At 32.2% G+C, this 26,622-nt stretch overlaps 1 protein-coding gene across 1 annotated transcript in view; it reads left to right on the forward strand.

Moving 5' to 3' along the window:
* The window catches only part of Dach2 (dachshund family transcription factor 2), a 497,550-nt gene extending 477,489 nt beyond the window's left edge, over positions 1-20,061 (forward strand). Inside the window, exons 11-13 of the mRNA XM_027932544.2 lie at positions 3,845-3,991; positions 5,087-5,152; positions 19,610-20,061. Coding sequence (XP_027788345.1) covers positions 3,845-3,991; positions 5,087-5,152; positions 19,610-19,659 — 263 coding nt within the window. The 3' untranslated portion in view covers positions 19,660-20,061. The remainder of the gene's footprint in view (positions 1-3,844; positions 3,992-5,086; positions 5,153-19,609) is intronic.
* Positions 20,062-26,622: the final 6,561 nt, after the last annotated feature.

Raw genomic sequence — 26,622 nt, forward strand, 5'->3', positions numbered from 1 at the left:
ATGATGCACATAAATAGGTGTAGAATTTAAATTATGAAGAATATTTTTAACTTTGTAAAAGATTAGCTTTGATTTTATCCTATGGGTGATTGGAAGTATTAGTATATAAGCAAGTGAATCATTGGGTCTGAATTCATTTGGATAAATTACTCTGATCATGGGGATAAATTAGGGGAGAATTAATGTAAGACTAGTGGTAAGACTAGGAGCAGAAGATTCAAAATTTCACTTTCATAATTTCCACATCTTCCCTACATTTTCCATAAAATATTAAACAGCATAAAAAGTAAATGTTATGAATTACAGCTTCTTTCTCTCCCTGCTTATTCGTCTATTGAAGGATCACAAAATCTAAAATAAGTAAAAGGTTGAAAAGTGTGAAGGAGAGGCAAAGAAAGAAAATAGACCAAATTGATAACTCTAGTCAAAGAAGGATGATTACACTTGTGTAAACTTGACTGACTTTACACTACCTCAAAGTAACAAATTATTGTTTTAAGAGCTTGAAAACATACTCTGTATTTTCTTTAGGTCCTAGGAATCATTGGTTCACTATAAAATGGAATTTCAAACACTGCATTTAAAAAAATGAAACCTGTTTTCCTTAACCTAACAAATTAAAATTCATTAAATACAACAAAGCAAAGACTTTATTGTCTTTTTAAAAGTTTGGTGAAATTAGTTTATCTCTGATAGTATGTGAAATAGTGTGCAATGATTAATAATCATAGTAACTCACATTTATTTACTAAGGAAATTTTTATTCTAAAACAAAAAAACATATGCTAAGTACAATAAGCTTCTTAAATTGACTCACAAAAATCTAGTACATATAGTAAAATTAACTTCTAATTTTTAGGGAATATACTCACTTAATGTCTGTTTACTAACATTTCATGGACATTTTAGTTCTACATTTATAATATTATCTATTATCCTGTAAAAAGTTGTAGACCTGGTAGGCATAATTAGTTATCAAATTTGCCTTGAAGTACTTGTATTTAACAAATTTAGCATTTGTTATAATATGATAAGGCTAATACTACTATAATTGCTATCATCACTAAAATTACTACCATTTAGTATTTAGTCACTATTATAACCACTACTATTACCATCAGTACTGTTGCTAGTACTAGCTAATAATACTGTCTACCATGTGCTGAGCACTGCTTTTAGAACTTGTAATGAATTACTAATACAACTAAGAAAACTACTATTTATCCTCATCAATTTTGAAAAACTACTTCATTTCTACGAATCTCAGCAACCTCATCTATTACAATAACTTAACTAGATAATCATTTAAATTTCTTTTTGCTTACTTGAATATCTCATATCCAGTATACCCAAATTTTAAATCTCTTTTTAATTTTTTTTTTATTTATACATAATACTAGGATTCATTTTGGCATAATTACAAAGCATGGAATATAATTTGCTCTAATTCAGTTCCCAGTATTTCCCCTTTCCCTCACCTCCTCCCTCCCCCTGTTCCCTTCCCTCTACTCTACTAATCTTTCTGCTATTTACTTATAGATTGAGGTTGGCCTGTGTCCAGTCAATCACCTGCCTTGGTCCACTAACCAACTCTGTTGTCCCTAGGCTTTGAAAAACCAACTTATGTGATACACAGGTTTTGTCAACTAAGTTCAGAGTGGTAGAAACATAATACCATATTTTCATTCTTTTTTAATATGTATTTTTTTAGTTATAGTTGGACAGAATACCTTTATTTTATTCATTTATTTTTATGTGGTGCTGAGGATCAAACCCAGGGCCTCACATGTGCTAGGCGAATGCTCTACCACTGAGCCACAACCCCAGCCCCATATTTTCATTCTTATGGCTAAGTAATACTCCATTGTGAGTATATCCAACTTTTTATGACAAATTATAAACTAAGTTCACATGATGGAATGGATAGGGCAGAAGGTTGATATTATGGTTATAATGCCATATCTCTCCAAGAATATAATAAAACAATATTAATATATAACCTACATATATAAACAATATGTAATATCATATAAATATAGAAAAAGAATTCTTATAACTTTTTTTCCATAAAAGAAAAAATGCTGCACACTAAAACCAAAAATTCTACCCAATTGTTTTTTGCTGGTAGCTATACTACTTGAATTAAACACACATATCCATATGCAATAATATACCATGATATTATTTGCAGAATAAACATTTAAAATAATAGAATAATAAAACAACAGGAAACTTTAGGGTCACCTGCCTTGGTCCACTAACCAACCCTGTTGTCCCTAGGCTTTGAAAAACCAACTTATGTGATACACAGGTTTTGACAATTACCAGTTATATCATTTTAGGTAAATGTTTGACCTCTCAAAGACTCAGTGGCTTTCTATAAATGGAAATGGTAGTGCTTTTTCTTACAGTGTTAATTAAGACCTTAATGTGTTACATTCTCAGCAAAATGATCAGTACATAGTTGGTTCTGAATAAATTATAGTTATTGTTGTTTATTTTAGTAGTTTTAATGTAATCTGTTTGGCATTGTTTGCAGTATGTGAAATCACAAATTTCAACTGAATCAACGTATAGAATATTTTTGCCTCATTAACTTTATTTGAAACACAATTTTGTTTTGACAAATACATTAAGTTACACATTAATTTCAATAAATCTAGATTTCTAATTTAAATAATTTGTTTATTGCTATGTTTAAATGATATTTGAATATAATTATGATACTAATATATTTTTATGTTCATTCCTATTTAGCAGTATTTCATCAAAATAATAAAAATCATACTTTCTCATTGTCTTTGTCTGAAGAATTCCAGTTTTTTTCCTTTAGATTTTTGAAATTTTGCATTTGCACAGAAGTTTACTTATGTAACTGACTCTCTTCAAGTTGTTCAAGGTAGTTTATATGAAAATATATTTAACCATGAGATGAACACATTTGAAACAATTAGTAACATTCAGTTCAGTTCAAAGATTTTAATTATATATGAGTGCAGTGAACATTTTTAAACATCAGATAATTTATTAGTTTTCTCAATGTACTTTGAGTGTTCTTTTATTGCAATAACAGCAATAACTTAATTTTTAAAAACTAATTTAGGAAAAGTATTACTCTGCTTACAACCCTGCTATGAACCAATTTATTGCTGAAACTTAATAATTCCATTTAAGGTGCTATCCTAGTTTCAGGCTTTCGGAGTTTAAATATAAACTATAACTGCATGAGGGACACTGAAGTTTTTACTTGAGAGATAAAACTTTGAGAATTGAGGTATACCTCTTCTTTAGCTCTATTTTACCTTCCTGCTTACCAAATGAACATTACTGTAGTTGCACTTTTGCAACTTGCTTATATAATCATGGCTGAAAATTATTCTCCGTGTGTGTGTGTGTGTTTGTGTATTTGTATGGGGAGAGAAAGACTGATGATATGTGCATTATTTAAACAAATATATTAAATACATTTTTTGCTTTTATAATTGGTCCCATTCCACTGAAATGGATATTGCCACTTTTAGTTTTAAAGACCATAGTATTCAACCTAATAGATATTTGCAGGGGGGTTATTTTTTGCATTTTGACATATTAATAGCAACAACTTGATGAGTAATAGCAGTATATTTCTTTAGAAAATTAGAAAATATTGACTGTTATTATTAAATGTATGTAGTGAGTCAAAGTAGAAAACAATTCTCCAACCCAAGTGTCACCACCATAAAAAATGCATGTGCATTATAGAGCATACATGTGATCATGTTTCAACCAATACATCTACATTTATAATTCATCAAAACCTATTTCATTGACCAAGATTTTGCAAAATACTTTTTCCACATTCCAGCTACCATGCAAAAGCGCCTGAAGAAGGAGAAAAAAGCCAAAAGAAAACTGCAGGAAGCCTTGGAATTTGAATCAAAGCGCAGGGAACAAGTGGAACAGGCGCTTAAGCAAGCCACAACTAGTGACAGTGGCCTGAGGATGTTGAAAGGTAAAGTTTAATTTGGACTTAAGGTAAACAAAATAAATCATAAAGAAGAAAGAAACGAAGCAAAGGAAGGAAGTTAGGAAGGAAAGAAAATGTCCAGGAAAAATTAAAATACCAATTTGAGGCCAAATATGTTAGGTTGTGAATAAAACCAGTCAAAATAAGCCCTATTCTTGGAGATAAAAAAAGAAAATTCTGCTGACTTTTGAAGTAGAAGCAGTAAAACTGATATCCTTCCTACACTGAAATGCAAGTGTTTCAGGTCCATTGATGTTAGATATGCTAATGTTTAGTGAACTTAATTTTGATCAGCTATATAGGATGTTGGTTTCTTTGATGCACACTACATTAGTGTTGAGGCATTTAAGTTTTATCTGTGGGAAAACGTGCTTAAATCATGAAATATCTTAATTCCACTTTTCTGATTTCATTTTATCTGAAACAGCATAACATTGGTACATTACACTCAGACATAGTATGAAGTAAATGTTCAAGTAAATATATGTACACACACATACATTCACACACACACACACACACAGAGAGCACTTTTACATCCTAATTACTTGCTTTTATAGCTCATCTGAAGAACACAGTGGTAAAATATTTGCTTCTAGAGCTAGTACTACAGAAATACCATAAACCATAATGCATATTTCGGTCTTCATTTGCACTTAGCATAGAGAGATTATCACCATCTATCATATATTACAAATAGAAAATAAAGCATAAGGAATGGACCTTTCCATGTAGGCAACTATATCCATCATCTTTTCATTGTTCTGTAATCAGGGCATATTAACCTGATAGTTATTGGTGATTTTTATAAACAGATGATTTTCTTAAAATTTATCTTTAGGGAATGAAATGAATGATTTATTGTATACCTAGAAATCTATATTCTATTGTGAAATACTGCTATAATTTATAATTCTTCCTACTACCATGGAAACATATAAAAACAAACAAAAACAAGCAAATAAACAAAAAAACAATGCCCAAGATTTTGCATTATCTATAGGAACAAACTGCAATTTTCCTTTTAACTGGAATGCTAAAACAGAATTGTACCTTAATGTTGAATGTCAATTATTTCAGATACTGGAATTCCAGATATTGAAATAGAAAAAAATGGGACTCCTCATGATAGTGCTGCTATGCAAGGTATGGTAAACAGTGTCCTTCTTACTACAACTGCTTAATATGTGACCCCTGGGCATATGGTGGGAATGAGCTTCTGTGTTAATACTTTTCATATAAGTAAAATAAATGTTTAACTCTTTTACTCAATGACATAGGCAGCAACTTGCATTTATTTTTTTTTACTAAAACAAGTTTAATATGACTGTGAAAACCCAATAACAGTACAGATACTTAGGGACTAGTAACTTTATGTATACAATGTGAGCAAATTTTGTGTACATTTAGCTGTTAAAAGGATGTGCATTTATGTATTACCATATTCTAAAAATGTATAAATGTGAATATAATTTACCTTTCATAAGTGTACAATACTTGTATTTTAACTTCACTACTTTGCTTTTTGTAAATGCCACAAATACAATAACCATAACCTATTGATATGTTAAAAGTGTTCCAGACAACATTTTTGTCAGCCTATAAATTTTGATGGTAATTTTACAAACCACCTAAATATGGAAATAGCTGCACGACTTATAATTCATGATTTATATGATACCCATAAATACGTAGGTCCTTTAAAATATTTAAAGATATTTACTAGGTAGAAAACAGATAAAACACATCAATACAGCATCTCGACAGAGTGCAAAAGAACCTAAAATAGGAATTTAATTTGACTACTGGAAATTTTCCAATGTAAACTAATACAGTTTTCTAGTTCTTTAATTTTATGTAGATTACACGTATGTTCACGTGTATTGTTTAAAAAGGCTTACATTAATAAATAAAGACATTTCTGTCAGAAAATTATTTCCTAACTGAAAATTAAAGACAACCATGAGGGCTGGGGTTATGGCTCAGTGGTAGACCACTTGCCTAGGATGGGTGAGGCCCTGGGTTTGATCCTCAGCACCACATCAAAAACAAAAATAAAAACAAAAAATAAATAAAGAACAACAAACAAATAAATAAAGGTTAAATTATTTTTAAAAAAAAGATAGCCATGAATATTTTGCTTGCTTGAGGTTTAACAAATTGGTTCTTTGCTACCATATAGACTGGATCAATGTGAAGGACAGAACTGGTTATGACCAAGAGATTCATTTGGGTGTATCTGAAGATCACCATTTAATGTGGCAGCTTCAGGAAACTTAAAATTTGTATTTATGTAATTTTTTAAATCATGATCGCTCATGGATCTTTTATAATGCCTGATTCCGCTGCAGCTGGATAGAACTAACTAACTAACTAACTAACTAACTAACTAACTAACTAACTAACACATTTACTGTTAGATGTGACAGTGTGCATGCTTGGCTCATTCACTGAAGATTTTGCTTTTTCTTAGCTTTTTTTATGCTTGCCTGCTTTTTACCCAAAATTTAAAGGCTGTGTCTTTGTAAGAAAAGCCATTTGAATTGCATGAATGTTTGTCCACTAGATATACCATAACTAAATTTATGAAGACACTCCTGCTAGTTGGAGGCCTGGTGTATGAGGTTGCAATCACATACTAGGGCCATGGTAGGGATGAATAGCCTGTAACATTTATTTGATTCATTCTGAATCAGTGACATACAAATATAGACACAGTCTTTAAGGAACATAGAGCTTGATTGTGCCCCTAATTTGAAAAGTATGTTAGGTCAGCTTTGGAGCTGGAAGAAATAAACCAAACACATTACTAATAGTTTTTTTCTTTATTATGTTTTAAGCCTATACCTTTATCCAATTACTTGCTATTTTACTTTTAATTCATATGCTGCCTTTAGCTCATAGTAATAATATTTTCCCAATTCTAAGATAAATAGAAGCCTCTGAATTGTCCTGAAGTTTCTACATTTCCATGCAATAGGCAACAGATATCTTATTTGTGGGTTGTCAGTTTGGTGATATATGCAAAAGTATATTCACTGTCTCCATTTGGGTCCAAATTTTTTAAAGTCTGTAAAGAATGGCTGTTTTGAGCTGGGGTGGTGGCTCAGTGGCATAGTGCTTGCCTACTACATGTGAGGCACTGGGTTCGATCCTCAGCACCACATTAAAAAAAAAAAAAATAAAGATATTGTGTCCACATAGAACTAAAAAAAAATTTTTAAAGAATGGCTTTTTCACATGAGTATTTAAAATTAGTTGTCACTAAGCGTAAGTTCTACTGTGTTTTTTTCTGGCCAACATAATATAATTAGATATATATTTAAATGGATTTAGATGGAAATTATTTTAAAGCAAAGGGATTGACTTTTATTATTTATTTGTGTTTAACATTTTCCATATATGATAAAACATGTGGGTTATGATAAAATATGTGGATTAACAATTATTTATTGGAGATCTACCTTTTAGATGGCATCAAATGATTTTCAGGATAAATGTGATAAAAATGGAAAAGCATGCACTCCCCCTTGTCTTAGCACAGAACTTAAACTACATGCTAAAACTCTCATCATTTTCAGCAAAAGTAGAGTAAATATCGTATGTTAAAATTGCATTAGACTACAATCTTAATATCAAAGAAGTTATTTTTAGCAAAAATGATTTGTTTTTTTAGCCAGGGTAATAGATGGCTAAAAATATTACCAGAACTAATCTTAAATACAGTTCACCAAATGAATTAGTTCAAATAATTACCTAAAAAATCCTGATAATTTTTTTATTATTTGAGATGTTTAGAATTGAAAGATGCCGTTTATATTTATCTGTGATCTTCAAAAAATATATAATGCTTGAAAAACATAAAATGCAACTTTAGTCATTGTTTTTCCATTCTTGCTAATAATTTTGTTTTCTGTGTGTTATGGGTTTTTTGTGACTTATTTTGATACTGTTTTAAAATTTTCCACCTCCCTCCATTACTCACCTTTTTTGTAACTTGGAAGATTATTTCCTACCATTGTTTGTGAGCATGATTCTTACAGAATTGCAATACAATGCCATTTCCAATACTCATCTCCATCACAGCAACCAGTTTCAGTATCACTGAAATTCTCTTTTCTTATTGTCAATAATTTTTCTGGATATCTATCCTTAACCTGGAATTCTGCCTTTAAAATCCAATTAGTTCCACTGTGTTACCTCCTTAAGAGAATATGGGGGGGGGGCTTGAAAAAAATGTTGCATGACCTTTCTTAGAAGAAATAAAGTCATATCCACCTTTATCATAATTCCCATATATGGCACAAACTACTCATGAACTATATACTTTTATGTTTAACAAATTTCGCCAGCTTAATTATATAACTTCCTACATGCTTTGAATGTTAGCAGACTAGATATCATACATAGACCACCTTCCAAGAAAAGAATATCTGTACTACTTAGATTTTAGTAGTCTACTTTCTCAACTCTTCCTGAATGTTTCAGGTAGTCTACCAATGAATACATACTCACTTTTATAGGTATAGGCACTATCTCTGGAGGTGAAGTTTTCAGTGGAACATGTACACTGCTATGGTTCCATTCAGATCCCTACAATTCATCTGGGAATCTGAACGACAGCACATCAACCATCTTATCAACCAACACCCCCTTCACATAAAATAAATATACCAGGTGTCATTAAGTGCACCTTCAGATCAATGATTTTTGCAAATGACATTCAAGTGCCATTTGTGTAGTGCATTTGTGCTGATAAAAGCAAATTAAATTAGCACAACTACAAGTGAGCTGATAAAAACTAAAACCAAACAGCAGTACCATTAGCTAACAAAGTAATATTTTCTCTTTACTGCATTCTGCCATTTAGTTATTATCCTATTGGAAATCTAATTATAATCCTTTTACTCCCTAGTCAAACTTCACAGTTTTTGCAAGCTTAGCACTGACAAGTGATTTCATTATATTTGATTGCCCGCGCCCAGATTGACTTAACTTCACTTGGAGACCTAAAAGCCCTCTCAGTTTCTCAGATTCCCTGTTTGCACATTACTGCAACAGCTCCTTTAATTAATTAGCATGAACAGCAGTAACATGAACTGCTGAACAGAAAATAACATCATTTTATGATCGCAGAGAGACTTCTCCTTTTGCATGTTTATACCTTACTTAACTTTTGTATGACTATATTTCATTGTTGGGAGCTATGGGTACAGTTGACAATGCATGTTTCTTAAATTCTTAAAAATTGGCATCATCATCTTAATAATAATAGATAAAACAAACAGAATGTGAAGCTCCTAAATTTTTGGAAAATAGACAATAGCATTCATGAACTGACATTCTAGTCATACAATAAAAGAATAAAAAAAGTTCAGGTGATAAAGCATCATAAAGAACAAGGGTGTAGTGACACACTGTTCCTGTTTTTGCCACTGCATTTGTTTGGGTAAAAAGAAAACAAATAAAAATCTAATAATTTAGTTTTTGTAATTGGAAAGGCATATAATGTATAATGTCTTGCCTTTTGGCTACCTATATGACATAGACACAAGATGATTTAACAGTGAAATATATTTTCTTCTGGTATTTTTCCTATAAATACAGTAGAATCTTAAATACTCTTTATTTTATTTTGCTACTAACACATTAGAAGTAAACTCATTGAGCTTTATTTTCCTTATGAAACATTTTTGCTCACTAAAAAATTTAGAAACTTATCCTTAGTATAGAATGTCCATTTAGTAATACAAAATTCATGATTTCATTTATACAGTATCTGGCAAAGATGCTAATGAAGAATTAAAAGCAAAATGATTGATTCCATTTGACTTCAAAGGTACCAGAAACAATTTTAATTTCTAAGTATTTAAAAAAACATACTAAAAACATAAATTAATAAAAATATAGGTATTTAAATACATATTTTAAGATGAAATGCACATAAATATGTATAATCTTATTCATTATCTCAAAATCATTTTGAGGGCTGGGGTTGTGGCTCAGCGGCAGAGCAATTGCCTAGCACCTGAGAGGCATTGGGTTTGATCCTAAGCACCACACATAAATAAATAAATAAATAAATAAAGCTATTAAAAATAAAATTGAACAGTGCTTATCTTTTTGTGACCCCTGCGACTTCTATTGTATCTTTTCTATTTGCTGCACATTTGCTAACACACAACAATATTCTTCCAGAGAGTTTAAGATGCCATGACAATATTTACTAAAAGCTACTACCCTTGCAATAGGATTGGGGTTATAAAAGTTGGAAGAATAGCAAGGATAATGATGATAGTATGAAAGGAAACAGGAAAAGATAAATCCTGTATAATGTCTTGCCTTGTATGTGATATGATAAGAAAAATGAAAGGAAGAGTAGATGGAACTTCTCTAATAGGCTTTTCTTTTAACTTCCATCACAGTGTACTATCTTTCTTTAGAGGTTCCATGGACTACTTCTTACTCTAACCTCATCAATCATTAATTTTCTTCCCCTGATATCTTGTGCTGTGTTTTAAGATATATACAGGTACTCTAATATTTCCATTTTAAAGTGTAAATGTTCTTTTGTAAAGCAGAGATATACAAGTCAGAGACCAAATGGATAGTAGGAAGCAGGACTCCTTAAAGATTCTCTCTTAAATGATTTATTTGAAAGTCTTTTACTATCCAAAGAAACTTTACTGCAATGGTTTTCATAGAAGTAGAAAAGACTCTAGCACACAACCCACAGAGAAGATCCCAGCTTCTCAGCTTCTTTCTCAAAAGCAGATTTTTCCCCTATAAGGTTCATTAGACAATGTGTATCTTTTTATTTTCATTCTCAGGAAGAAGATGTCTCTTTATTTTCTTCATCGTCCATAGAATTTTTATCTTGATTGGTCACATGTCTCATATCAAATCATAACTCTCTGTTGTGAACTATCTCATTAGAGCACATATTATGTGTTTAGCTTTTTTCTTAAGAAGATGTGAAGAGCTTGCATTACTTAATCATTTAGGGCCTGGTTGTCATGGAGTGGCTTGTACCACTTACTCACATAGTTAACTGAATTATTTATAGTGATTAAAAGCTGTCACTAATTTTGATGATTGTATAAAATCTGATCTATAGATGTAAGACTTACAGTTCACTTACATAACAGATGAAATTTTAGTGATAGCAAAATAAATAGAATTTGAAGCTAGGATAGGTTGGTTGTTCTGGTACCCAGCATTTTAACCTCCAAGAATAATTTGTTAATTAACAGATCTGTTTTACTATAGTCTAGGAAAGATTGTTTAACTTTACTATGATATGTTTGACCAGTTTCTTTATGTTCCATCTTTATACATGCAGAATACAATTTTTAAGCTTGGGATTCGTACTACCCTAACTTCAATCTGTAAATATCTCAGGAAATGCATAAGGAAAAGTATTTGATTAAAGGGTTTTTTTGTCACATTTGTGTTTTAATTAATAAAACATACAACATTTTTGTAGAAGTTTGTAATCATGTACTGGCATCCTTATACAACCTATAAAAATTAGAATTATTATATTGCTTCCTCATGAATATGTGCTGATCTTGTGTGAAGTTGCTCATCAGTCTTAGAATAAGGAATTCATAGCCTAATATTGGGATAGTAGAGAAAAAGAAAGGCAATTCCTGATGTATGTACAGTATGATTAACTTTCTACCATTCTTAACAAAAATGTCCTCTAGTAGTATTAAGCCTATATAGTAATTTTGAATGGTATGATTAATCCTAGTAATGTAAGTATGAAAATGCTTCAAGATAAGTTTATTTGCTTGCTGTTCTTAGTGGAAACTAAGAAACAGGAATCTTAACTCATTGCTCTCACTACATATCACTATCAAATCATGTATCTATAAAAGTTTTTCATATTTAAATAGCCAAGAAATTTATCAAGACCAAATATTATACCATACAGAACAGTGCACAAGAGGAGAACTTCTCCCAAAGTTAGTCAAAACACTGTAAAACTAACTATAATTTAGTAATCATTTCTGCCTTAAAATTTGTAGAGATTGGGATAGTGTTTACAAAAATTAGACAAATATTATACATCTCTCTTTTCTATGTAAAACTGCACAAGCAAATGAAATAGTAATAAAAAATATTTCTTATTTGTGCTCAAGCTCACATCACACTGACAGGATTCAAGTTGGACAGATCTTCAGTTATCTAATTTCTGACTGAGATATTCTTGTTATGGGACATTCATGTAAAGATTTATTTGCTCTGGGGAGCATCTTTGTCATTTCATATAACATTCACCTTTGGAAATTAAAGTGTATTTAAAGAAAATTCATTGGGATTTCATACAAACCTTCTTGATCTCTCCAAGTCTATGTTTTACTTTTTCAATGCTTAAAAACTAATATTGGTTATAATCTGCATATTAATCTGGAATCTACTTTTTGTCAATAATGTAAGTGATTATGAAGGCAACATTTTTCCTAATTCCTTAGCTAGCTTTCAAGAAAGCATCATTTTTTCATAAACATTTTTCCCTATTTCTATTCTCCCACAAATGTTTAAGTGCTCTTGTTTTCTTTAAAAAAATGAATAAATGCAAGGTGATCATAGAATCTGTGAGTGACTGGGTAAAAACCAGCAACAGAGAGCTAATAAATATTGAAAATGTACATTCTCCTGGTAACTGCATTTCAATCTTCTATAGGAAATGTTGGATATTGTCATTTAAAACATGTACAAGTTATATAATATTTAATGTTTTTTCTTTGTTTTCATTTTCTTCCATACTTTGGTTCCTTTGAAATCAGATTTTATGCTGCTTTCCTATGACTTTAGCACACAAAAAGAGTTAAACATTATTATGAAAAGAACTTAATTATGTGTTTATATGTTACATTAAATACTTTCAGTATGCATCCTATTCAAAATTCCAGTAATTTGACCCTTACAAAACATTTTTGTAATTTACATATTTATGAAAAGTGGGATATAGGTAGAAACATAGATTCTTTAGGGGAAAAGCATAAAAACATAAATAGCACTTTTCAGTAGAACATAATCTATGTGAAAATCGTGAAATAAGATGGCATTCCACATGTGACAAATGTATTTAGAGCATCTCTTGATAGAGTCAGCATTTCATAAATAGTAGCTTTCACATATTCTTCTTTCCCTTTCTTCTTCTTTCATGCTAGAAAATAGAATTCCAGTATTTGTAAAGCTTTTAATATGAGCCCAAAGTTATACTTCTCTGTACTGGACACATCCTTTTATTGCTATTTTAAGTCAAGTATATAGGAGGCAAAAAGAAGTTGCAGAAAGAGCACTTGTCTAATAACCAAGATTTCTCCATTTCTAACTGGCTAACTCAATTTTCTATCCTTGAGAAATCATTCAACCTTTCCCTGTTTTAATTTAGTAAGATAGTTATCATAATACTCGACTAATCTTTTTTAATTTATAAGGTAGATACAAACTCTGACAAGAATGACAAGTAGAAATTATCATTATTATTATGCCCTACAAAGTGTACATGAGATTGGTATTTGTGATTGCAAATGTAGATGTTAGCAGGGATACAATATTTCACATACAATTGATGTGTAAAATTTTCAAACTTATGCTCTTCACTAAATGGCTGTGGTGAATATATTGCTATATTTCATCCCCATGTGTGAACAGAAGGGTATTCATGCTACCATTTTAGGGTGAGTTTTAGAAGAACTGGAGATTCAATAAATGGGGAAAGGGCAAATTAAATAATTAATTCTAAAAATGTGCAAGAGAGTTTGAAACTCCATTATCATGCTACCTGCATGTTATTTAAAAAAAAAAACTATAAAAAAGAAAAATGACCCATGCTGGCCTTGATTTTGATTAAATTATAAATATAATTACTTTTTAGGAATAACGAAGGTCAAGTGGTTTTTATTTAAAGAAACCTCTGTTTTTCAAATAGAGGTTTCAAAACCTCTTTATTCTAAAAATAAAAACCAGACTCTTCTGAAAATAATGGCTCAAAATAATTTTATTCAATAGACAAAGATAAATGAAATGCCATACAATTTTATTATTTGCATGCAATGGTCTATTTTTCATTCTCTCAGATAAGTACCTCCATATTTGAACTAATTCACTAATAACTAACTGGACCCCAAACTAAACTCACTACTATTGTATATTTGATTTTATAATGACACACACTGAACATGTTTCCACAACTGAAATAGAGTTCATACAATTAATTGTACATTTAATTTGGATTGCACCTAAGACTAAAGCATGCTGATTTAATAAGAACATTGTTTTTATCTCTCTCTTGTTCAGGTTAGAAAAACATGACCTTTCAATGGTGATGTTACTTTGTGCCAAATAATGTTGTGCCTATTTGAAAATTAGGAACACCTCATTAATTAAACAACTTAAAGAAACTGTGAAACTTACTTATTAGAACTCATTTAATATATTGCCATTAGTTCAACAGTAAGTTAGAGCTACCCAAAAACAAAGGTTTTAAAACCTAAAGTATGCCAGTAATTAAGTGAGCAAATAGTGAAGAAACACTTGGAATGAAATATGTGTTCTGGCTAGTAAAAATCATGAATGCATTTTGCTCCAGATAGAAACCTCCCAAAACATAGAGAATATGGTGTGTTATTTAAAAAATTAAAAAGTCAGCAGTTACTTTCAAATAACGTCCTGCCAAGGAAGGAAATCTCATCTTGAGAGAAAATTGCAATCCTTAACAAAGATACTAACTCACAAAAAATGGTGTGGATCTTTACTCATTCTTTAGACTGTGGAGGAAAAAAAAGAAAACCTCCTAAATTCCTTGCTTATTAAGCTAGTCATGCATTTCATTGCAGGTTGTAAAGCAGTAGAACATGCACAAGGGGCTCATAAGCATATTTTAGAGTTAGGGAATATCATTTACACCATTTTATATTGTCAGTATTACCCCTAGAGAATAAAATTAAGTTTGAAACTACTGTAAATCTACAGTTTTGCTCACCTTTGTATAATTTTATTTTTAATAGAATGAGACGCACATAAATGAATATGTGGTTAAGGGATAAACCTAATAAAATAATACATTTACAACACACTAGTTTATTCAAATCTTGAACATATATAGTAGAACAAAATACTTTTATAGAGTTTGTGTTTTTCAGTGACATGCATTGAGTAGATTTTGGATTTTCTTTGTTGGAATGAAATTTTGACCAGGTCTTATTGTTTTTTCTGTGCAGCCTGAACACTGATGCCGGAACTCCAACTGATCATAGGCACGAATAGGGTGCTGTAGCAGTTACCAGCTTATCTAGTGTTGTAATTCTTTAGATTTCATACTAAAATTCTTAAAATATGGAACCTTCAATTACTATTTGTTCATTACTGATAAATAGAATCTTGCACTTACAGGAACAATGTGCTAGAGAATGGGTTTCATATGTTTTTAGGGGATAATCATAATGATGAGTGAGTGAATATGATACTTTATACTTCTTTAATCCCTTTTTTTCAAGGAGTTCATAGTGCTTCACAAACATTATCATATTAATTCACACAGCATCCTAGTGGGGTAAGTAGGTGGAAAACATTTTAATACACAGAAAATGTTATTTCTAGATGGTATGAGATAAAATGTAGACATTCCTGCTTTAAGTTGTGGTTACTATGAAATAGATTTATTTGTCAGACCTGGTAATTAACAGAAAGTATATCAGGAGGTAATTCATTTGTACAATTAATGAATATTTGTTATCATGGCCTGGGAACTCACTTTTCTAAAAGAAAGACTTTGCTGTAGGGTTCTCTAAGGAAATAGAGGGAGCTCTAGTTTTTAGTGTTTACCATGTCTACAATTTCCTTGAATTGTTGTTGGTGGAGCAAAACATTTAACCCCTTTCTGCTAGCATATTACTTATCTGTAAGAAAGGCAATGATAAATTAGACTACTAAAAAATCTCCTTTTATTCATTTTCTTCTCTCTTATCCCCAGTCTTGCTTGCTCTTTGTTATGTGATCAATAAGCAAACAGAATGAAAAATATATAGACATAAGAAAATAGGCAGATGCAATGGTACATTTACATCATGAAAATTTGTACCTTCCACCCTCTGTTCTAGATATGGCCAGATGCATAACATGTTCAAGTGATTAGAGCCAAATGTATCACTTGGCTTGAATTGCCCAGGGAATGGCTTTAAGTATTTTTAACTGTTTATTTAACAGATACATGGTCAAAGACTGATGATATATACCTGTCATCATTTTTATGCCTCCTAAGAATACAATAGCTATTTAAGTAATTAGAAACATTTAATTTCACTCCTAAAATGCCTCCTTAAATCAAGCAAAATCTGATATATTTTGTTATATCTGCCCTAGAATTAAGTTCTGATGTGACCAAAGCATCACCCATCTTATGCAAAGGGCCAAATGAGTTTTATCCATTCTATTTGTTAGACTGGATAAAACTTTATCACTTCCCTATGGCAGTATATACAGTTTTAGTTGGAATTCCAAATATTCTACATACTATGAAATATTTCATTATTTCATGTCAATGAATATGACATTTTAGTCATTTTATATACAGAAAGATTTTTTAAGGCACAGACATTTGGCTTCAGATGCTCTCTATGGACTATAGAAGGTCTGCTTTTGTGGAGTAGGTATGATGTTTTAGCCCAATTCAGAAAAAAAATCTATATTAGAAGTAAATCATAAATAAGGTTTAGGCAAATCAAATGAAAAATGTTATTAATATCAGATATCTGACCTGAATAACAATGAAATATAACTGAAAATAAAACATCATGAAATTTCTCAACATTATATACTCAAATGGCACATGTGGAATGATAGGGAAAATTGAATATCATTTTCAAATTAAGGCACTTAAAAACACACTACTGCTAATATATATATATATATATATATATATATATATATTTTTTTTTTTTTTTTTTTTTTTACTTTGGTTGACCATGAAGAATCCCCTTGCATTTTCTTCTGGACTTTTTGCACATATCTACTTTATGACACCTGATTTATCTAATTTTTTTATAATCTTTAGATATATAACACAGGAGGCAAGTCTTACACTTAAAGGACCTTGGGATAGCCAGCTGTGGCCCTCAAAAGATAAATCAACCAAGCAGTATATTGTCTCTTGTATGGAGAAGGCCATACCAGCCTTCTGTGCCATGGGTTATACCCATGTCAGGCAGTGTTGTGCTAAGGGAAGGACTGCATGGAACTACATTTTTACTTAACACTGATCATGTTTTTATGCATCAAATTTCCTCTTTACCTATTGGATGAATCTTAAAGTAAGAAACCCTGCCAGCACTCCCCAGATAGTATGAGTCCCTCCTTCTAAATTTCCAAGCTCCTAACATTCCAAAGAGGGTTTGTTCATTGCTCTTCCTGATCTTTAAAATTGTTTACATCCAGAGTGCATATTAGATCATCTCTGTTTGGAGCTCAAGTATGAACCCTCTTAAAAACATGAAACATAAACATTCAATTACTAATTAGCTGTTTCCTGTTCCTAATGAAGTGAACACGCTGGGTTTGTATTGAAATTCAGCTACTGTACTTCTCTGTTTATGGTTCCAGATGTTTTTGTTTTATCTAGGAGTTTGCTTTGACAGCTACTACTAAATGATAAATCACTCATATTATAGCTGAAATGCATTTTGAAATTGAAATGTGGCAAACTTTGAGATTGCTCCAAGGATCAGTGTCAGTTAGCAGGTCAATATTGGCTCCTACTTTTTGGTCATTTAGCATTGCCATATGTAAAACAATAACAGAATAGGTGTCAGCTTTATACAGCATGCTACACAGGAGTGTATTTTGCTACTGATCTTAACATTGGGGAAAAATTTACTACTATGAAATCTCAATTTGTTGTATTCTGGGGAAAAAATTGATACATATAAATATTGTTTTCTTGCTAACCTAGGTTTTTTTTAAATTCTTTTTTATTTTCAAGTTACTATAGAAACTGTTCCTGATAGGCCTTATAAGCAGGGACATTTAATGAAGTGTGTGGGCAGATATGTTTGTCTCTTTTAATACAGACATGAATTACACATAATAAATGAGATTTTCAGTAACTGCATTTTTCTGAATGAAGAATATTGATTGTCTTTTGGCACTCACTGCTGTGCTTACGTACCTTTTTAGAGGGCATTATTTGTTTTGCCATTGCTTTCAAGTTTATAATGTTCACATTTTGTACTGCATGACTTGAGCTTTACTATATTGTATAAATTTGAATCCTGGTAAAATAACTGTCTTGCATTTGATGTTGAAGATCTTTCCTATGATATTTAGGCTGTGTATACAGAGGATGAGGTAGACTGGAGAACTAAGCAACTAACTAGTTAGTTTCATCAGAATAAATATTCTCAGACTCCAATTATCTGGATTTACAAATAACCAGAGAGTTTCTAAAAATATAAGCTTTGTTTTATTTTGCTCTGCTAAAAATATCAGATATATTCTATGTATTCCTTGGGGAAATATCTGGTTGCCAATTATGTGAGTTTTGTCCAATTTTATAGCTATTCTGACTAATACAGAATCAAACTTTTTTATTCTCTTATTATCTTACTTTATTTTTGGTTCAGAAATCTTATCCAAAAATTTCCATTGACAGACCATGATACCCTTTACACAGAAAGAATAAATATTTTAAAGTTACCATGCATAAGGTCCAAAAATGTATACTTTTCTCCTTACAATGCTAAGCTTTGAACCAGAAATAAATGAATATTTTACACTAGGCATATCAGTTCAAAAATGATAATGTATTCTTTATATGTGAAGATAATACATTTGACTCATAAACATAGCTTTTAGCATTTCTTAACCATAGTTAATAGGTTCATTCATCCACACTTTCTTTCCCACTCTGTCTTATTTTGTAAGCAAAGGACAATTTGTGATTAGTAAGATATCCAGGTCATAAGCCATTGTTATGGAAAATAGCAAGGTTAAAATAAAAGAAATAGAACAAATTTTTAAAAATCCTTCATTGATATTTTTTAGCCACACCTATCAAGTGTTACTTAAATCTAGGATACTATGAACTCTAGATGATCAACATTTAAATGAATATTGGTTTGACCAAAACTTCTGATCATAATGGCATGCAGAGCTGGTCTCCCTTCATGCAGTATACACAGTCTTAAGGTTAAACTTGGGAGAGGAAATTCTAAATGTATAAAGCTGTAATTATCTTAGGTCAAAATTATATAACTCCTTTCCCCCTATTTTGGTATAGGGACTTCAATGTACCATTGTGTGCAAAAGGAAAAATAATATAGATCATTATAAACATTATAACGAATTTCGTGAAAAAAGTATTAGTCTTCAATTTCTTCAGTGCTGCCCAAAGAAGAGCAGAAGCTATATCATGAAAATTGAAGAATTTTTGAAAACTGACATATTAACATAATGTTGTTAACTTTTATAAATACTGAATCAGACCTGTTACATTCAATCATTTTAGGTTCCTGAAGATAAAAGTTTTAGTAATTTTTAGCATGTATCAGATTTATTCCACAGAAGAACTAACTTGTTTTCTTTTTTTTAAAGGAGGTAACTATTACTGTTTAGCAATGGCACAACAGTTTTATTCGGCCTGAAAGGTCCTCGCTGGCTTTACATAAATGAAGATGCTTGTGATTCCAGTTTATCTCTGAAACTATTCAACATGGAGTATTTTCAATTGTGTTTATCAGCAAAGCTTTGTTTACTGAAGCAGCTATTCAATCTGTTACATTAAAAAAGGAATATGTGTAAATTTTAAAATCAATGATGTAAACATTGTCCTCACATTAGATTGACCAGTTTAAGAATATGAACTAAATCCTAATGGCTAAAGTAACTTGACCATATTTGATGCTTTTCTATGATCATTTCAGCTTGGCTTTTTGTCTTTTAAGAAAAAAATACTGTAGTGTGTTAGAGACTAGATTCTTATATGTATGGTTTCTCTGTTCTTCCATATATTAAGTTAAAGTATGCTTTCTTTGTTAAAAAATGTACTTGCTAAACTTCAGTATAAATAAAAGCATTTTGACTTTGTCAATTGTTACTGAGTTTTTTTTTTTCACATTGCCAACTTCATTCATGGAAATATGTAGTAGTCAGTGCAAATCAAAATATAGGAAATAGGAAAGTGTTTGCAAAGTTTTTTCCAGTTTGGTTATCCCAAATAAATAGGAACATACATCTCATTTCCACCCATTTTAACTGGCCTATATTCTTGTCCTCAATTATTCTATTTACCCACACTGGATTGCCTTTTTCTGGCTATATGTGTTTAAAGAAGCTGTTGCTATGAAGAAGGATTGTACTTGGAAGCAGGGAATATTATAATGCACAAAGAATTGTAAAATGTTTGTGAACATCTGTTATTTAAAAAAAAAATTCTTCTAGAGCCATTTTCAATGGAAAAAGAACCAAAAATTAAGAAAGGTGTATATATCTACTCTGCCCACCCCCAAATTCCTGGTGCTTCTGTATGTTGAGGTGTTTAAGTAGTGAAAAACCAAGACCAGTCATAGCCCTGTCCTATGGTTTATACAATCTCTTTTTTAAACCTTATCATTGGTTCAATTTCAGTGAAATCACGGAGCTCATTAAAATTCTGGTTCACCTGAGAACATCTCAGTTTTCCCTATGCAGTGGCAGTACCACTTAGACACCTTGCCTGTCTCATGAGACTATGTGTTGAGTCTCATGAGACTCTCTTGCCTGTCTCATGAGACTATGTGTTGAGAGAACTTCTAGTTGGACACTAAATGGCTGTATGTCTTCTACTTTGGCCATGTTGCTGCTTCCACAGGTATTTTCTCTCATCATCACCTCCTCATCATACTCATTTATGTCAAATTTAAGAGTGCTGATAAGACTAAAGGCTTTTTGCCATAGAGGAGAAAGATAATTAAGGGTTTTTATTGGCTAAGCTTGCCTGCTCTGGTAGTATTCTATATCCCCATACACCTTGACACTCAAGAAACAGGGTCCACATAATCAATCATATGTTATGTAGGCTTGCTTTATTTAAAGTCCAATGTAATGACCAGAGGTCATCTATACCATTAGTAACCTAAATCTTACAGTTACAGGTGCCCAATACTGCCAATGATTTAACCTTACCTGGTAGCAGTTACTTGCACTGACTTAACATCAAAGAGGGTAATTCAGTTTGGGGTCCTGTGGTACTTCTAGGGAAATGGAAGCAACTATATTAATCTCTTGGTTATTTGGTGCAAATGAAGAGACTGATCTATGAAACACTGGGAATGAGACCTATTCTCCATCTCTAGTATTTCATGGGATAGCATTGCTTGCCATTTCAAAACAAACCCTTGACTGTCCCTTATCACCACCCTCTTAATTTTCCATAAGAATCTTAGCCTTAAGAAAGTGAACTGGGTACAGGAAGGAAGGAATTCTGTCATTAGAGGGCAGTGTCCACAATTTTTTTTTCTCAAATACAAGCCCTCTTCTGTGGTTGAGAGGATAATTGCTACATTTTTTTCCCTTTCACATTCTAGAAGTATGGCTACAGGAACTGGATCAGCCTCAGATAAATTTCAGTATCTCTGACCTCTTTAATTTTACATTTGTAGAGTACTGATGGGGGTATATCCAGCAACTACCACTGCAGACATGCTCATGAAAGCATAATATTTATTTACTATTCCAATATAAAAGTGTCTTTCCATAACTTTCAAGTTATATCACCTTTTGGGAAGATTCAGTTGTTGCCATTCTTCCCAATGTATGCTGTTCATGTTGAGTTACTCAGCAATCAATTACTATAACAAATACCTGAGATCAACTTATAAAGAGAAAAAAAAGTTATTTTGGGTCCTGGTTTGAGAGGTTCTGGCCTTTAATTGTCTGGTCCTATTCCTTTAACGCCTGTGGGATCATATGGTGGAGGAAAACCATTTATCTCATGGCCAGGTCACTATAGAGAAGATGAAGAGGCTGATTGCATTATACTCTTCAAGTTCACTCTCAGTGATCCAAATTTCTCTGACTAGTTCCTGCCCCTTCAAGGTCCCTCCACTTCCCAATAATGCCACAGGCTGGCAACTAAGTCTTAACACATGGATCTTGGGGGAACACTTATCCAAATTGTAGCATTCTGTTCATGGACCTCAAAGACTCATGTTCATCTCATAATGTAAAATGAATTTAGTCCAACTTCAAGAGTCCCCAGTGTCTTAAATATTCTGTCATTGCTAAAAAGTCCATGTACAAAGCCTTCTCTGAGATTCTAGTAAAATTCAGCTGCGATCCCTTGTTAAAAGTAAGCACATACTTCCATGATATAATGGTGACATAGACAGGTTATATATTTCAATTCTCAAAAGAAATAAGGGGAATTGAGATAAGTGAAAAGATCAAAGCAAAACCAAAACCCAGCAGAGCAAACATTAAATTCTAAGTCTCCATGTCCAGAATTTTGGGCACACGGTCCTATGGCTCCAAAAAGCTTACGAAAACCTGCCTTTGCAATCAGCATCTTGCATCCCACATTGCTACTTTAATGGGTAAATTCTGTGTGCTTCCTATAGCTTTCTTGGCAGGAATACCATGGTGCTGATGCCTTTACTTTATGTGTGTGTGTGGGGGGGAGTCTACATAGCAGCTTTTGCTTTACTCTCATAATTCTACATGTGACCCTGTCATTGGCTGCTTCCAGGGACTCTAACTGTGAAACACATTGCCTGCTTCCCAAAATTTCCTTTGAAATCTTGGTGGAGGCCTCTATGAACTCATTCCTCTTATATTCTGCATGTTTTCAAAACCAACATCACATGGATAACCCCAAGACTGGCTATAAGTGTAAGATATACCTGAGTCATTGTATACATGAGCCATGCCTGCAGAAACCTCTTCATGGCTTTCTAGCTGAACAAGGGAAAACAAATCACTAGATGGTTTTGACATGCAGGGTCCCTTGGGATTCCTTTCTGAAATGAAGGTCTTTGAAACAAATTTGCATTTCTATACATTTGAATATATAATGGATGTGGTAGGTTAGAGATTCCTGAGATGACCTTAGGCATCCTTCCTATTGGGCTGATGCAAAGCATTTAACTGCTTTATTCGGGGTACTGGGGATTGAACTCAGGGGCACTCAGCCACAGAGCCACATCCCCAGCCTTATTTTGTATTTTATTTTATTTTTTGAAGAATATTTATTTTTTACTTGTAGTTGGTCACAATACCTTTTTATTTTATTTATTTATTTTTTTATGTGGTACTGAGGCTTGAACTCAGCTCCTCCTCTCACTTGCTAGGTGAATGCTCCACCGCTGAGCCACAACCCTAGTCCCAATTTTGTATTTTATTTAGAGACAAGGTCTCACTGAGTTTCTTAGTGCCTCACTTTTGCTGATGCTGGCTTTAAACTTATAATTCCCCTGCCTCAGCCTTCTGAGCCACTGGGATTACTGGTGTGTGCCACCATGCTTGGCTTTAAATGTTTTTTATAGGCAATAATTTCTTTAGTAACTGCATCCTTTTTGGGCACATGTTTACCTGCACTTCTTTTCTGGTCAGACTGAAAACATTTTAAATCTTTCTACCCTGCTACATTTCCTCTTTGTTATCCTTATATATTTGGCTAAATGAGGCCAGTAATTCTCATGCCTGAATGCTATGCTGCCCTAAAATTTCCTCCAACAGATAAACTTATTTGTCACCTTTGAGCCTGACCTCTCACAAAGTCTCAGGACATAGTTAAAAGGCATCTGAATTCTTTGCCACTGTGTAGCAAGGATGGCCTTTAATCCAATTTCCAAGAGTAGTCATTACCATTTGATACCTCATCAGCATAGCTTTTAATGTCTGCATTCTTATCACAGTTATGGTCTACTGAACACCCACCAGTATTACCCATTAAGATCCACTTACAGCATTTTAGGGTTTTTTTCTAGCTTTCTACTCCAAACTTTTCAAAACTCTTCCTGCAACCAATAACAAAGTCTTCTCATACTCAGGCATATAGTAAAATCAATGACCACTCCACTTATGACACCAATTTCCTGTTAGCTTTCAGTTATTATGACAAATACCTGAGATAATAAACTTATAAATAAAAAAAATTTATTTTGGCTCACAGTTTCAGATATTGAAGTGCATCCCAGTGGCTGGCTGGGGAGGCTGAGGGAGGAGGATCAGAATTTCAAAGCCAGCCTTAGAGAGACTCTGTCTCAAAAAAAAAATTATATATATATATATAGGCTGGGGATATGGCTAATTGGTTAGGAACCTTTGGGTTCTAACGCTAGTACCAAAACAAACAAGCAATGAAACAACAAAAACAAAATTCTGAAACAAACATTTGACCACTTCAATTTGAACTTGTAGAAAAGCTGTCCACAATCATATACATGACTAAGTGACTCACTCATTCAAAATTATAGAAAAATAGAAAACTGACAGATATTACAGGTAATGGAAAAGTAATCAGAATATTTCTCATTTGTTTGTACTGATATTTATACATGTGTGTACACACAATATATATACAAAAATACTTCTGGTTTTCTTTGTAAGCAATCACTGAAATTGAATATGGATTTTTTTCCTTTTTCTACTAGTTCAGCTTGCTCTTAAAGCATATTTACTTGTAATTTATGACATTTAAATCAATGGCCATGTATAAAGATAGTTGGCCATCATTGGGAGAAATTGTAGTCATGTTGAATATAGAATGCCTAGATGATGATGAACGTGAAGCTAAGTTCCTTAATTATTTATGCCCCTCTTGACTTCACCTGAACGATGTAAGATTCCTTCTTTTTATGCCTTCCCCTGACTACTTTGAAATACTTCTCTGAAGTTTTTAGGTGTAAATGGAATGATAGTTAAGCTGAGAACACAGACCAGGAACCATGTTATTAGCTCACATTCACTAGAAGTATGGAAGCCAGAAGCTTTGGAAAGCAAATGTACTGAGTTAGCAATGGTAAATCTCTCTAGATTATCAGACATATTTATTATAATGAGGTATGCCACTTGCTTCAATTAATCAAAGCAGAAAATCACAATAACCACAAATGCATTTAAACTCAATTAATGAATTTCATAGAGTATGCCATGATAATTCATTATGTTCTAATGAGGGAAATACTTCATCTTTGGATGACTTTATAAAAATGAGTTAAGTCTATAATCTTTTGGGTGAAATTTATGCAAGAACATGACTCTTGATTTGCCTTGTCATTTATGAGATTATCAGTATACAAAAATCTTAGAAACTTCAAAACAATATGAACACACCTAAAAACTAACCTTAATCAAAAGAGAGAATTAAAATTGAAAGTAAATAGGTGTATATTTTACTTAACTTTTTTTGTTGCTGTGACCAAAAGATTTGTCAAGAACAACATAGAAGAGGAAATGTTTATTTTGACTCACAGTTTCAGAAATTACATCTATTGTCACCTGAGTCCATAGCTGTGGGCCTCAGCTGAGTCAGAACATCAGGGTGGAAGGGTGTGTCAGAGGAACACAGCTCAGGACATGACAACCAGGAAAAAATGAGTTGTTGCTCATCAGTGACAAACTATAAACCCAAAAGTCATACCTTACATTTTATTTCTCTAGCCTCAGGATACCAATTAACACATTCAAGTGGATAAATCCACCAATTAGGTTATAGTTCTCATAATCTAATTATTTTACTTCTGAACACTCTTGCATTGTCTCACTTAAGAGCTTTGGGAGGACACCATTTATTCAAACCATCGCAGTGCCATTCAGCGTCTATCAAGAAAAAGATAGTTGATGCAGCAAGAAACTTCCAATAATATCAAGGTAACAGAGTTCACATTATGAAAAGATAGAAGTCACTACAGATACTAGGTAATTAAATACCAAATGTATGATAGAATGGTAAAGAAGGAAAAACTTGTTACATGCAAGAATCATGGGCAGACTTTATGAAATTTGATAAGAGTACTAAAGAACATCTCTGATTGAGTGAGGAAGGGAAAGCATAAGAGACAAGCACCAGATAAGCCCCAAGGTAACAAATTAGAATGGCATGCACTACCCTTGGAACAAAAAGAAATCCTCTATAAGAAACACAGAATTCTTGTCCAGCTGTAGTAGGAGATAGATTTTGTTACTTAACATGAGAATAATATAAAGCACCTTTAAAAGTCGTCAATGAGCATATAACTTGAACCTGTTTAGAACATCAGTCTATGAGTGGTGTCAAAGGAACTGAATTGAGATGGTGCAAAAAAAGAGACTTATATGCCATAAAGTAGCAATTTCATTTTTTCTTTACACATTTCTAATTTAAAAATATTATATAATTCACTATAACATACATTATATCAATTTTCCCAGATGCTTATAATTGTAACTATGAGAATGTGAGGCTTTCCATGAGTCAGTTAATATATAAAATATTCTTGTAATGGTTTAATAATTTGGAATTAAACTTCTTTGAACATCAATATGATCATAAGATATAAACTGAGTATTATTTGAAATAAAATATTTCAGCTGATGATTCAATCATCCTAATTTTCCCACCTTTCCTAATGTAGCAATCCCTGAATTCT

The sequence above is a fragment of the Marmota flaviventris genome, chromosome X (assembly GCF_047511675.1).
Source record: "Marmota flaviventris isolate mMarFla1 chromosome X, mMarFla1.hap1, whole genome shotgun sequence".
In the NCBI taxonomy this organism is placed as follows: domain Eukaryota; kingdom Metazoa; phylum Chordata; class Mammalia; order Rodentia; family Sciuridae; genus Marmota; species Marmota flaviventris.